This window comes from Alosa alosa, chromosome 4, assembly GCF_017589495.1.
Source record: "Alosa alosa isolate M-15738 ecotype Scorff River chromosome 4, AALO_Geno_1.1, whole genome shotgun sequence".
NCBI classification, from domain to species: domain Eukaryota; kingdom Metazoa; phylum Chordata; class Actinopteri; order Clupeiformes; family Clupeidae; genus Alosa; species Alosa alosa.
The window spans coordinates 21,216,323-21,231,660 of NC_063192.1; the positions used below are offsets into that span (position 1 = coordinate 21,216,323).

A 15,338-nucleotide genomic window follows, 5' to 3' on the forward strand; every position below is an offset into this window, starting at 1 on the left:
ACTGGACACCTTGAGGCCAAAAATATAGATAATTCTACAGGGAATGTTGAAGACGAAGGAGAGAATAGTGGCAAGAGGCAAGCCAAGGCTGCTGACAAGGGGCCCGGCGCTATTGTAAAGCAATTTACAAAAGATTCACTGAACAAAAATGCTGATGTGGTAAATTAAAATTTAGATGCGCATTTAACACGAAAAAAAGATGCACATTTATCCAGGGCCTAAATTTCAGACGGGATTGCGGGTATTGCGCATAAATTATTACTAAGTATTGAGCATACTAATAAAAGTCCCGCAACTCTAGCCATCATAATGCGAGAAATTCCCACAGATTTTACAGCTGTCTCTGACATTAATCTAATAATGGAGCGGCCTGAATCTTGGGACTATTGACTGGACGGACCAACTCTAACTTCAATTGAACCCCATGCAGAGACACACACGCGCGCGCAGGACCACTTTGGGGCTGCCTCTCTCTATCGTTGCTTTCTCTCTCTCTCTCAGCAGGATTTGTCACCGCTGAAGTCAAATTATAGGTGCTTCTGCATCAAATGCTATCGAAAAACGTTTAGCGATCAGGAACCGTCATGAATTTTGCAAACACAGAAGCATGACAGCATATAACGCGAGAGAACATGGATGTGTTCTCCATTTGAGGAACGTCATAATCGATTGTGGACGTGAACAGACAGCTACAGACACGGAGCGCATATAGGCCTACTTTCACTTTCTGTGCATATTCATTAGGCTACGTGAAAGATAATTAGTAACAAAACAGCGATCAGCTATAGGCCTTTATTTCTTGCGTTTTATTGTGAGACATAGGCCTACTTTTCGTTTGGAGCGGCATACCGGTAGGCTATCAAAAGCAGAAGATGTTCAATTTGAGATTTGATTTACGTTTGGACTGTTTGATTATATTGCTAAATATCGGGACTGATGACCACTGAAATCTGTGGGGTATTTAATGGTTCACTATTAAGTTTAATGTATGAAAGAGTGTCGGGATTTCCATCCGCTTATTGCAAGATAAGGCATCCGCTTTCATTCATTCATGGAACGTGTGCTGTGCTGCAAGGGAAACCGTATTCCGTATAGCCAAAGAGGTCTAAGATTTAGTAATTTTTTAAATTATGCATGATTTACTTTTTTATAAAATTCGTAGGCTGATGCCTGATAGCAACAATTGTGTTTAAATATAGGTTATTGCTTCAGCCTCTAGCTCAGAAAGGGGCTGCGTGCGACTGGTAGCTTGAGAGCAACGTTGGAGACTCATGGTGTGGGATGATGACTTTTCATTGGCAACAATATTAAACCAACCAACAATATAAATTATTAAGAAGAGCTTTTTTATCAGTTAAATTGAAACAAAATTATACTGGCTTTTATTTGTCCGAATCTGAGACCCGGCTATAAATAGAATCCCGGCCATTTGAGGATTTAAGTATGCACGTGTGTTTCAGGCATAGCACAAGCACTAATCTGACTGAAAGTGCACAGGACTTGTGCATTTGAGAGCGCTCTCTCGAGGCTGTAGACGGTAATGTTTCATGTAGGGTTCATGTCAGTTAATATAAAGTAACATTTAAAAACATGTTCAATGAGCCGTGGCCTACTGGTTAGCGCTTCGAACTTGTAGCCGGAGGGTTGGCGGTTTGAACCCCAACCAGTAGGCACGGCTGAAGTGCCCTTGAGCAAGGCACCTAACTCCTCGCTGCTCCCCGAGCGCCACTGTTGTTGCAGGCAGCTCACTGCGCCGGGATTAGTGTGTGCTTGTTCACCTCACTGTGTTCACCGTGTGTGCTGAGTGTGTTTCACTAATTCACGGATTGGAATAAATGCAGAGACCAAATTTCCCTCACGGGATCAAAAGAGTATATATACTTATACTTATATAATTTTTTTCATATATAAGTCGCAGGACCAGCCAAACTATGAAAAAAAGTGCGACTTATAGTCCGGAAAAGGTACATATTTCCGCCTGTGCCCTATTTTTTGCCCTTTTACGTGTACCGTATTTTCCGGACTATAAGTCACACTTTTTTCATAGTTTCCTGCAACTTATAGTCAGGTGCGACTTATATATCAAAATATATATAATTGAATATGTTTTTAAACGATAGTCAGTATAAATTGACATGAACCCTCTCTAGGCTTGTGGAATGAGATCGGGAGCTCGGTGAACTTGCGACAGGTCAGACATTTTTTCGTACTTAAAACCAAAAGTTAGAGGGGGTTTGGGGATGTCACCCCCGGGAAAATGTATTTCAGACAACGCCCCCTCCCAGCCTTCCCCAAATTCCCTCGGTGAGGTGCAGCGTTCATGGGGAAAACCCTACTCTGTCCTACACGGGGCAGAGGAGCAAGGGCTGTCTCACCTGCCTGAAGTGGAGGAAGCACTGGTTGCCTACCTCGCCCCTCATGGAGCATTATCGGCTCGTGGCCCACCCACTCTGCTGTCTAAGCCGTGCAGAGTCACTGCCGCCAGGTGTCCAAGGCTTATGCCTGTGTGGGGCAGGCATGTCATGCCCTCAACACTGCAACCTTCCTCCAGGTCTATGCTGGTGAGAGCATGAGGTTGGCTGCGGAGGAGGAAGAAGCCCCGACCCCACTCCCTGAAAGGAGGAAAGCGCTGGACCTGGCCTTGCGAGCCTCAAAGTGTGCAGCCCTGGCACAGGGCAGGGCGATGGGCCACTTGGTAGTGCTGGCGTGCCATCTGTGGCTGACGCTGTCCCAGCTGCCTGACAGGGAAAAGATCGCACCCCTCCGGATTGTTCCGACCAACGATGGAGAATATGAAGGAGCGCTTTCAGGCGACACAGAAGAGCACCGCAGCGCTCAAAACTTTCCTGCCCCGCCCCGACCCCCGCTCACTCCGATGGCTGTACATCGACAAAAAACAGAGGCACAGGTAGGGATGTAACGATTACCAATATAATGGTAAACCAGGATAAAAATGTTGACTATAACAATTACCATTTTAATTTCAAATATCATAATTATCGTGGTTGATTAAACACACGGTTTCCACACCGTGGTAATCTGTCCCAGCTTCATCCGAGCCTGCTTTTGACATACAGTAGGCCTGGTACAATGAAACAAAACTGGTACCCTACTGATTCTGTTGTCTAAATGATGGTTTTAACTGGGATTCAGATTAGGCTACACCTGATTTTAAAAGGCGGAACATTTTCACCACAAAACGTGCACTGTATCATGTAGCCACTCTTTCCAATGCGTCTTTCTATGTTCGCGTCCACATTAAATCCATTCCTCTCATGTTATCAGGAGAATATAGTAGCCTAAAGTTTTAAATACGAACATTTACTTTGGTCTCACTCATATGGTTGCTACATGCAGTGGATTTCCCGGGATTGTTCTCTTTTTTAAGTGACTGTCTCGGATAATTAATAATATTTCCGTTTTTTGGTGAAAATGAACTTCTGATTATAATTTCTGTTAGTTTCAAACGGTTTTGTTCTTGGTTGTGTTTATCGTACATCAAATCCCGAGTACTCTACGTACACAGACCAGTCCCGGATCACAAATCAAATGTGGCAACCCTACTCACTCACTGGATCCAAATAACAGAAATAGCAAACTCCAAGTCATGGTAGGGTAAGTTAAGCTATAAGCATATAACCAATTAAACATGACCAAGGAAAAAATGAACGGGACACTTTTTGAAACTATTTCAGCTTGTGTAGGCCTATCAGTGCTTTCTGAACATATTTTTAAAAATATCGCGATAATACCGAAAACCATGATAATTTTGGTCACTATAACAATGAGGTTCAATTTTCATACCGTTACATCCCTAGGCGCAGGCAGCGCCCTTAACAGCAGCAGCAGCCTAGATCGGCTGGTCAGCCCCAGAGGAGCGGTTTCCAGTAGCAGCAGCAGAGCAGGCAGCCAAGGCGTGGCTGGAAAAGGAGCCGAGAGCGTTCTGCTTCTCGCTCTGGTCCCACTGGCCAGCCCCAGGCCAGTTGAATGTTCTGGCCGTCTTGGGAGGATGGCGAGCCCCTGCGCTAAATGCGCTAGAGGCCCTTCCTCGTTTTTAGTCGGCGTGCCAGTGTGTTCCCCTCGCATGTCTACACAAGCACTTGTTGACATTAACATTTAAAAAAAAAAAAAAAAAAATTATCAACCATAATGACTCGTGGCTTGCCCGTCGCCCCTGTGGTGACGGCGGATACCCCAGTCACTGCCCTGTGTCTGGCGAACCACATTGCAGAGTGGCGGAAGTGCACAAGCTCTCAATGGGTTCCCCACACACTGGAGCACGGGTTTAAGATACAGTTCGCCCACGCCCCACCCGTTTTCACGGATGTCAGGCAGACAGTAGTCTCTCCCTCGCGTGCACTGGCGCTCCGCTGGGAAATCCAAGAGCTGGCGGCGAAACAGGCAATACTTCCCGTGCCACCGAGCCAGTGGATGGAGGGTGCGTACAGTCAGTATTTTTTGGTCCTCAAGAAAGATGGCAGTCTTCGGCCCATCCTGGACCTCCGGCCACTGAATGCATATTTATTAAAAATTCCATTCAAGATGCTGACGCTGCACCATATTATTTAGAGCGTGCAGCAGGGAGATTGGATGGCCACAATAGACCTGAAAGACGCATATTTCCATTTCGAGGGCAGAGTTTGGGAGTTCTGTCTTACGCTTCGGGCTAGCGTTATCACCCCGCAGCTTCACCAAAGTCAGTCAGGAAGTGTTAGCCCCCTTCAGGAGACGGGGAGTTTGCATATTAAATTACCTCGATGACTGGGTTCTGCTGGCAGACTCCAGGGAACGACGTACTGTGTAAAGTGGTTATCCCTGACCGAGAGCGATGCTCCGCTGGGAGTGGACGCTCTGGCACACTATTCTATCAACACAAATATTTACATCGATTGTCTGGTGTTATAATTTATTTGCCTCGGGTGTACTGTGGAGTGGGTAAGACTGTTTTTAGTGGCAGGCTAAGACATACTGATGACTTGCGCTAGCCTAGCACCTGCAAACTCTGCAACTAGAAGGACTGGATGAAATGTGTTGAAAATGGTCTCCACTGATAAATAGCACACTTGCTAACTTGGAAATGAGGTCTTATGTCCAAAATCCTGAACCACCCCTACTTAGCGGCCATATCAGCCTGTCACGTCGGCTGGTCTGGTCAGTCACGGTCCCACCATAGGACCTAGCCCTGGTGCTGAAAGCTCTTTCGGGGCAGCTGTGTGAGCCAATAGAGCAGGCCCAGCTGAAGTGGCTGTCCTAAGATGGCTACTCGCGCTGACCTCTGTTAAGCGAGTAAGTGACCTCACCGTGCTTAGTTAGCCCTGACTGCCTACAGTTTCACTGCATGAAAAGTGGAATTTTCGTCAGTAAGCGGCACTGTAGATTGACGAGGAAGTTCAGGTTTACGACTGTATAAGGCAACACCGAAAACTGCCGTGAATTGTCCGAAATTGACACGGACCTTGCTTGACAGTCCCCCATGACCCCTCCTCCTAATTCTAGGGGAGCTATACAAATGCAAATCAGGGTAGCAGGGGAAGTGCACTGTGCATGGTGGCCTGACTGTGGCCTTTTATGCAGTGTTTGCGGTGGATGATTCAAAGGTTTTTCTCCACCCCAACCCCTTTCATCAGCCGAAGATCCTGTCCTCTTCAGCGAGATCAAGGATCATTGACCTGTCTGCTTTTTGCCCCGATGCCCAGCGGGAAGAGCCATGGCTTATGAGCTTGTGTCCGGTCAGGGCCCTGAGGGCCTACCTAGAGAAAATGAGCTCGCTCCGCAGGACTGAGCAGCTGTTTATCTGTTTTGGTGCACAGGCGCTGGGGAAGCCACTCTCTAAACAGTGGCTGTCCCACTGGATCATGGAGACCGTCGCAGCGGCGTATGGTGCAGCGGGAGCCGCGCCACCAACCAGACTCAGAGCGCACTCCACCAGGGGAGGCGGGTGATACATTTGCACGTTACTACAGCTTGAATACTGTGAGCACGTCTGTTGCCTTTTCTGTGCTTTCGGTGGCATGCGATCGTAGTTTACATAGCCTCAATGGCGCAGCAGGAGGGGAGTATAACCACGGTTCTCTGAAGGAGAACACGAGGCGTTAACCCTTCATGGCCGTCTAGTTTTGGGGTGCATTACTCGTTTTCATGAAGTCATATTTGTTCTAATGCAAGCCAGCATTGTGCATAATACTTGTCACTTGAGGGAAACCTTAAACTTTTAAATAGCTAGCATAATTAGCTAATCGATGCTAATTGGTGGCCAGGTTTTGGGAGATAAAAGGACACAATTTCACCCAGATACCATTCATCGTGGTGTGGATGATGTCGTAGTTGTCATTATTGGAGGTGAGAGAGAATTCTCAAAAATAAAGGGGAGAAGTTAGCCTGGGTGCCAGCCGAACTTAGCCCCGCTTACAACATTTGAGGTTGGAAAGTTCGGTCTGGCATTGCTCCGTTGTGGATCAACTATGCTCGAATCAGACCTGTTTGGACCAATCAAATCGGGCTTTACGATGATGGACAGGTGAGCAACAGCGCTGAGCATGTTTAGGTTGATTTTGTTTGCAACAAAAATGCTGTGGCTAGGAGACAGATGGCTTCTAAGACCCCATATGGAAAAATGCATATTATTTCAATGAGGTTTTATCACTGAAAACGAGTATTTCTGAAAACTTTGGGTTGAGAGCAAAGTTGAGATGTGGGAAAACTCATGGTTTCACTTTCATCAAGGGAAAATAGCATGTTGGATTGTGACATGTTGTTCCCTTGTTCTTTTGAAATCTCTGATTGACCTTTTCCTAATAGCCTTCTACGTATCTCTTAGATTTCGCTAACGAGTATTGTAGGAGATATTGACCGCACAATAACTTTTACAAAAGACCAGACAACAATGTTAAGGCATTTGTGGAGAAGAAAGATCCTTCATTTCAACCCTCCTTCTGTGTGACCTGTGTAACGTTACGTGAGGCAGCCAATCACCAGCCACTTTAGATCTCTTCACAAGTATTGAATTGGCTAACAGACGCTAAGATTTATTTCTTTGGGTATCGGAATTTGGCACCGAAATAAAATAAAATTTTCGATATGTGACAGGATCGGCGTGTTTCGGTCGGTGCCATAAAAGCATCGATGTTCAGTGCCCAGCCCTACATAACTCAATCAAAACAACACAATTACTTAAAGCTGCAGTTTGCATGTCTGACAGATTGAGGGGCCAAAATGTTTAATGTTTACAACTCTCATGCCCCTCCCCCACTACCACCGAGCACCTTCTCATCGAGTTTGTGCTCGTCAGTGCACACCAGACTGCAACAGACTGTGATTGACAGTAAGATCTCATACAGCCCTGCTCTGATTGGACCAGAAGAACCGAGAGCTGCAGATTTTTGCAAAACAAATAACAGGCTCTAGGTGGAGGTAGAAGTGATTTTTTTTTTCTAAAACCGGCTGATTTATGTTGTTCTGTCGGAGTAATAGTGAATATGATCAAAAACATCTTGCCAACTGCAGCTTTGACTGGCACATTATTTTGTTGAAAATTATTATTTCTTAATGACATAGGATATTTTTTTCTCTGAAGAGAGCAGAATTAAAGGTTAAAATTTTATATTTTGAAAGGATTGCGCAAATTGGGGACCGCCATCAATTACGACATACCCCCACTCCTCTAGTTTCATGCGCTTTAGTGTTCAGCACCGACATTCGTCATTGGGGATAGTTGCCGACCCTCATTCGCTGTCAATCTTTGGCCCAAGACCTCTAGTCTCTCCCCAAATCCCCACTGACCCAATTCACGCTTGGACTTTTCAATACTGTTTCTAAATGTTGGGACTAATGGACACTGAACTCTGAGGGGTTATTTTAATAATTCATTGTGAAGTGGTTTGCTGTAAAAGGAGCGTCGGAAATCCCGCCTGTCTATGCGCACTGAGGCCATTAATTAAGGGAATGCTGGACTAAATGCAAACATGTTATGTGCAATCTAACAACTGCACGCAGGCCTATGGCATATAAAAATAATTTTTGTTATTTTGTGGCTCAATCAATTTCATCTGACCGGCTGTTCTGATCATCTCTAAGGTTGGGATATTGTTTAACAGTCAATGTTTTTAACAGTCTAACTGATTTGCCTTCTATGGGCAAAAACTGTTGGTTTATTTTTATTGCTCCCCTTCTGAATAGTTAAGAAGGGGAGCAATAAAATAATAAAAAAAAGGCAATTAAGAATACACAATTCCGACAGTACTGAAATGCAGCATGTTGGAATAGCGGCATGTCTGACAAAAAGCAAGTTAGAGTAGCAGCATGTAAGTGTGCAAATTCATCAAAAGGTGTAAATGTTTTTACAGAGGGGTTTGTTCACATGATGTCCATGTAATAGCTGTGTGTTTCTGGATTCAAATGTGAAATAGCTGACAGTAGGCTATTACCTTCTCCTTGCTGTGGCATGGGTGTTCCTCCACTTGAAGCTGTCAAAGCTGTGGAGAGAGCAAGACCAGGTTGGGGTTAGAGAATGAAAGAAAAAAGAGCATCTGTGTGCGTGTGTGTGTGTGGGGGTGGGGGGGGGTGGTGGTGGAGGAAGTCACAGAGAGGGAAAACTTGAGAGAATGGATGACAATGATAGTGACTACACAAATCTTCCCACATACACAAACAAGTTCTTTATCAGACATGCTTACATATTAGATTACCCTCCAATAGGGTGTTCCTTATTTTGATAGAAAAATTAATTAATACCTGATTTTTTAAGTTATATTTGTTGAAAAAACATTATTTGCAAAGTTTTATGAGTTTTGGAGAATATTTATAGGTAGCTCAATTGACTTAAAGTTAATTAATAAAAGTTCATGGAATTTTAATGGGCAACATCAAAAATTTTAGTCTAAGGTAAACTTGTTTTCTTTCTTCTGCTGTGTTTCTGACCTTCTTTTGGTGTTCTCAAAGCTGTCCATTCTGTGAACAGTTTTTCAACCTTCTTTTATTATATCTTGCTTGTGGCACAGATGAATTCTAGCCCTATCCCAGAATTCCTCCACTTTCTCCACTGTTCTAGTAGCAGCTAACCTAACTGTCTCCTTCTGCTGCAAATTACAATGGAGGAAGTAGCTAAGGATGTTTAAATGCTGTTTAAAAGGCAGCTTTCCACTTCCCCCACCCATATTTTTCCTACTGGTCGGGGACTGAACCTTCAACCCTTCGGTTCCAAGCCCAAAGCCCTAACCAGTAGGCAACGGCTGCCCCTAGTTGCTGTATGATATGAGACAAACGTTAAGAAATTGTCAGTGAAAGTTTAAACATAAGTACTAACCAGGCAACATTCAGAAATTACCTGGCTTCATTTTTAGTTTTTATTGATAGCATTTATCAAGAATGGAAAAAACTAGTCATTGAGACTTTCTATCAAATCAACAGCTGTCCATAATTTAATGGTAAAAATGCAATGATTTTATAAGAAATTTCAACCTCTTTGAGCAACCTCTAAATTTTAATTGATTTACATGAAATTTTTTCTGGTTACTTTTCTATGAAAAATAAATAAACTTAGGGGTTCAGACTTCAGAAAGTACAACCTTTTAGAATAAGGACCACCCTACTCTCCAAGGCCATGGCCAACAGGTTGCTGTTCATCTTCTTCAAGATGGTCGACACGATCTCCCCAGCTTTCATCGTGTACTTCTGCACAATCAAGTCCACAGTGTCATCTGTATCTGCCTCCTCCAGCATTCCCCATGGGATACTGTTCTGGTCCCGCAGCAGGCACTTGAACCTCTTAAAGTCTGCTTTAGTGAGCTCATCAAGAGTATTCCTCAGCACTTCTTTCAGGTCTGCAGTCATGGTTCGAGTCTTGGTTAATCTGCTACAAACTGGATGCTTGGGGACAGGCCGGGCCAGACTTCAAAACTGCCAAATGTTGGGGTCTTCATATATAGTTCATGCTGAAAACAAAATTTTGTCACATAAAAATATGTTGATTAAAGTATATAATTGAATAATTAGGAACACCACACATAACTTTGCCTAAACAATGGGGAAACTTTTAGCCTAGTTTATTTTTCTTTCAGTCCGCGGTCCATACCATTCCATACAATTCACTCTTGCTGCAAATGATCGAAAGTGTGAAGCACCGGGCAGAACTTAATTTCGTAGCTACCTTAATTTCGCAGCTACGTGGACCAGTAGGCTAATTGTTGAGGAGGCCCTATAGTTTGAAAAAGCTGCAGATCATAGACAAAGAAAGCATAATGCTCTGAGAACAGTAGCCAGGCCCAAGGGCCTTTCTGAAGTGCCTTGGTGCGTGCACCCCGCTTTCACTTTGACTCCCAGCATTTCTACATTGTGACAAAAACTGTCAGTCAGACAGTGGATTTTGGTTTATTAAATTAGCATAATGCGGTAACAATTTTTACACTTTTAATTTGATCAGAGCAGCTTTGGTTCTTCACTGACGCTAACTTGATGTGATTGGCCGTTCAATCAAATCAACAGACCCATCTGTGTCTCTCTGTGCGTTATGGCAGATACGTATGGCAAGCCATTTTAACATTTAACCACTAGACTATATGTATTACAGATATCTGTAATTCAGTTTTGCCTAGTCGAAACGAACATTTTAGATATCCGCAACTGAATTCTTCCTATCTGTAACCTGCGTTGTGTTGAACCTGCGCGATTCAGCCCTGCACACGCCCGGACTCGAACCCGCGAACAGCAGCACCTCGGATCAGGAGGCGAGCGTGCTAACAATTGAGCCAATAGCCCAGGCTACTGGCTCGCATGCCAGCAGCACTCTTGAGGTGTCGGGGAGTGAGGTTTACCAACGTTCCACAAGCACAGCTAAGCTAGCTGGCATCCGTTACACTCACCCCCCTAAACCTCACTCCCGATCCGGGTCACAGCACCAATGTAACCTCCGTTGTGTTGAACCTGCGCGATTCAGCCCTGCACGCGCCCGGACTCGAACCCGCGAAACAGCAGCACCTCGGATCAGGAGGCGAGCGCGCTAACAATTGAGCCAATAGCCCAGGCTACTGGCTCGCATGCCAGCAGCACTCTTGAGGTGTCGGGGAGTGAGGTTTACCAACGTTCCACAAGCACAGCTAAGCTAGCTGGCATCCGTTACATATCCATAATTGTCATTTCAGATATCCACAAAGACATTCTTCCTAGGACAAATGACGCCACATTTGCCATTCATTTCTATGGGGTTACTTAGCGGGTAAATATTAAAATCGCTTGCCATACTGCTACGGATCTAAAGAGCAACGTCTTGCACAATAATTTGCACTAGTCATAATGACGTTTGAGATATCTTCACCTTTCATTCTGCCTAGTCATATGGCAAGCGATTTTAACATTTACCCGCTAAGTTTGACTATCTGGAATTAACATTGTAGATATCAACAACGTCTTTCCGACTAGTCACAATTACATTTTGGATAGTTGGAATTGTCATTCAAGATATCTGTAACGTAATTGTGACTAGTCGAAATGTCAGATAGAGATATCTGTAATTTAGTTTTGACTAGGCAAAACTGAATTACAGATATCTGTCATCACGTCGTTGAAAAAAAACATTGAACTCGTCACACATCTTAAATGACAATTGCAGATATCTTTAATTCGGTTTTGACTAGGCAGAATGAAAGGTGAAGATATCTCAAACGTCATTATGACTAGTGCAAATTATTGTGCAAGACGTTGCTCTTTAGATCTGTAGCAGAGCCTGTCTACTCTCTGTCCGTAGGCTAATTTCCCCTCCCCAACATAATCGAAGAAGAAGTGGGCTTATTTCTTTATTTCTATGAATGGAAGAGGAAGAAGCAGTCATGGCTGTAATGTCTTGTTGACATCTAAAATAACTAAAACTCAGGGACACTGTGTGGTTTATTAGACTCTCCGTTATCAACTGGCTTGATCTCTGTTTCGTAGCCTACATAAATTAGTAGGCCTAGGCTACTAAATGCAACAGCACCATCTACAGGAAACTCCATTCATAATGGTGTTGGCTGTAGGCTAATCGAAAAAATCAAAGCAACATTGAATCATCAATTCTTGCTGCCAGCTCCTGTCTTGCATAGGCTGCAGCATTAAAAAGACTATTAAAAACTCCTTCGCCCTCTGGCTGCTCTGACATGATGCTAATTAGTGCTAATTACAAAGTTAACAGTTAACAGGTGCTATGTGATTTGATGATCTGAACAACACGCTCTGCTCCCGCCTAAAGTGGGATGCGGGCCTAATTTGCATAGCAATACAGATATCTCCAACGTCATTTCGCCTAGTCAAAACTCTAATTCAAGATATCTATAATTACATTTTGACTAGGCAGAATGAAAGTTATAGATATCTCCAATTTCAGATATCTCTAATCAAAACTCATTCAAGATATCTATAACTTGATAATAGATATCTACAATCAAATTATGACTATCCCTAACTCCAGTTTGAGATATCTACGTCATTTTGACTAGTCATAATTCCATTTACAGATATCTACAATGTAATTTCGCCTAGTCAAAACTTAATTCAAGATATCTGAAAAGGAACATGTAAGATATCTTGAATTGAGTTAAATTAAAGATATCTTCAACTGGAGTTATGACTAGTCAGAATCAAATTTTAGATCTCTCTAACTGGAATTACAGATATCTACAATTCAATTGCAGATATCCGTAATTCACATAGTGGATATCTGCAACTGAATTGTAGATATCCGTAATTATAACCCCCATAGAAATGAATGGCAAATGTGGCGTCATTTGTCCTAGTAAGAATGTCTTTGTGGATATCTGAAATGACAATTATGGATAGGAAGAATTCAATTGCGGATATCTAAAATGTTCGTTTTGACTAGGCAAAACTGAATACAGATATCTGCAATACATATCCAGTCTAGTAGGTAAATGTTAAAATCGCTTGCCATATAGTCAAAACTGAATTAAAGATATCTGCAATTGTCATTTAAGATGTGTGACGAGTTCAATGTTTTTTTCAATGACGTGATGACAGATATTTGTAATTCAGTTTTACCTAGTCAAAACTAAATTACAGATATCTCTATCTGACGTTTCGACTAGTCACAATTACGTTACAGATATCTTGAATGACAATTCCAACTATCCAAAATGTAATTGCGACTAGTCAGAAAGACGTTGTTGATATCTACAATGTTAATTCCAGATAGTCAAACCTAGCGGGTAAATGTTAAAATCGCTAACCATACTTTGTCTACCTGTAAGCCTAGAAAGTTTCGTTTTCGTTTTCTGCGCATAGCCTATTTGCATGTGAAAACGTGTCCTCCTTAACCGTCTCAAAGCAATAAGAGAGTTCAAAGGATACAAGTTGTATCGTCTAGCATATGTTGAAAAATGTTTTCGATTTAAAGCTGTAGAGACTTGTGTTCATGTTGCACCGTGATGTTAAGTATTGATTCAGAGGCTCAAAATGAACGTATTTTGAAGACAATGGATGAATAGACTATTAGCTAGCCTACATGAATGAATTCTTATTTGTACACTAGCCTACGATGCGTGAACAAAACTGGCATCAACTTTAATTTTAAAGTTTGCATGGTAGTAGTTCATGATAATTCCAGCATTAGATATATATATATATATAGATAAATAGATACGTTATTGATCCCCAGGGGAAATTCAAGAAAGAAAGAAAATTGCGTTGCGCTCAAAACATATCGCGGTGCATCGTTGGTAGGCTGTCTAGATTACTAAAATCTATAGTTTCACAAAATTATCAAATTATCGTAGACTACATTATGGGATCATTGCATTTTTTATTAGATAGCAAAATTACCGTAGCCTTCAACTTTGACAGTCCGACCTTCCTTATTATTCATTCAGCAATGTTACAACATTGTAGAATTCTTCAAATGAGTAGAAATATGATATGAGGGTCTCAATTCCCTGTCAAGATAATAATAAGGGCTAGCATACCTTAGCCTACCACAACACTAGTTTGTGTCTTTTTCTGCACATAGCCTGATCTGAAGACATGACTAGATTTGGGCCACAGCATTTTGATTGCTCAGACGAGTAGCCTACAATCGATAGCCAACCCTGACGCAAACTTTATCAAACAAGTGTAAAAAAACGCATCCATTTTAGGCCTACCTTTGTATTTCTCTGTAACACTGCTCATATTTCCAGTCTCGCTACATTCGGCTTTCTTGAGAATAATCAAGGACAGAACACATGCAAACGTTATTGGGAACAACATCCTCTCCTTTTGGATTCCGGTTATTCAGTCCGACGTCACAGGTCCACCAGCTTTAAACCGATTTATTAGGCCTATCCCATCAGTGCCGCGCTACCACCACGCGCATCACGCACTGTGGGTAGGGCATCATCAAGGGTCGTCAGGGGCACCAAAATTCAGCCAATAAATATAAGTAGCTTTACTTCAAACTTCATTTCATTCTTCTCAACGTTTACAGTGTCAAAATGCAGCAACAGCATGTTACATGCAATGATGATATGGGTCATCTCAATCTCCACTATGCAGCGATTTTCAACGTTATGCTACTCCATTTAATTGGGAACGCATCTTGACTGAGCGCACACGAGAGAATGGGGGGAGTGGCAGGTTCCAGCTGCCTTGTCATTTGTTGATAATTGCTATATCCTTTTTGAAATAAGAAACTTTTGTAAAGGTAATCATAAAGGCAACAAAGACAAGGCTAGGCGACCTCGGAGTTATCCGGATCCCACTATTGATTTATAAACTGCGAGCATGGCCGTATCTACCACCCAGGGGGTCGTTTCTAGAAAGCATCGTTTGCTAACTTGCGTCGCAACCTTGGTAGTTCGCTCCATCGTTCTTGGATTTGGTGTTTCTAGAAAGGGTAGTTCGAACTCTCAATCGCAAACAAGGACGCAAAGTTTGGTCGTTTGAACTACTGCCCCTAGGCCAGGGGTCTCAAACTCAAATGAGCTGGGGGCCAATTCTGCCAACGTCATCTGATTGGAGGGCCGGCTATTTCTGAAAATGCAATGTTCTTTTTTTAAATACCACACAAAACTGCAAACAGAAAGTGATTTTATCTAGTTTTAGACACCTGTGCTAGCAACCTTAGCTTATAAATAAAATAATGATAAAATAAATATTAATACAAATTATAAAATAAATGAAAAACATAAAAAAAACAGGTATGTGTGTGTGTTTCACACCAAATAAAAATATTTCCTCTCATAACTTTTTTAAACCTGGCAAACTAGGCATCAGGGTTAAGAAAGCCACACCATTGGATTTTTATATCAAAATTTAAAAGGCCATGGCTTGAAAGTGGTCAGAGATAAAGTTATACTGTAAATGTAAAAATCTTTGAGTAA

The 15,338-nt window shown here is 42.6% G+C and overlaps 1 protein-coding gene across 1 annotated transcript in view; it reads right to left on the minus strand.

Moving 5' to 3' along the window:
• LOC125293987 (NLR family CARD domain-containing protein 3-like) overlaps nucleotides 1-14,209 on the minus strand; it is a 40,840-nt gene extending 26,631 nt beyond the window's left edge. Inside the window, exons 1-3 of the mRNA XM_048242269.1 lie at nucleotides 14,121-14,209; nucleotides 9,564-9,929; nucleotides 8,424-8,471 (exon numbers count right to left, since the gene is read on the minus strand). Of these exons, the coding sequence (XP_048098226.1) occupies nucleotides 8,424-8,471; nucleotides 9,564-9,828 (313 nt within the window). The 5' untranslated portion in view covers nucleotides 9,829-9,929; nucleotides 14,121-14,209. The remainder of the gene's footprint in view (nucleotides 1-8,423; nucleotides 8,472-9,563; nucleotides 9,930-14,120) is intronic.
• Nucleotides 14,210-15,338: the final 1,129 nt, after the last annotated feature.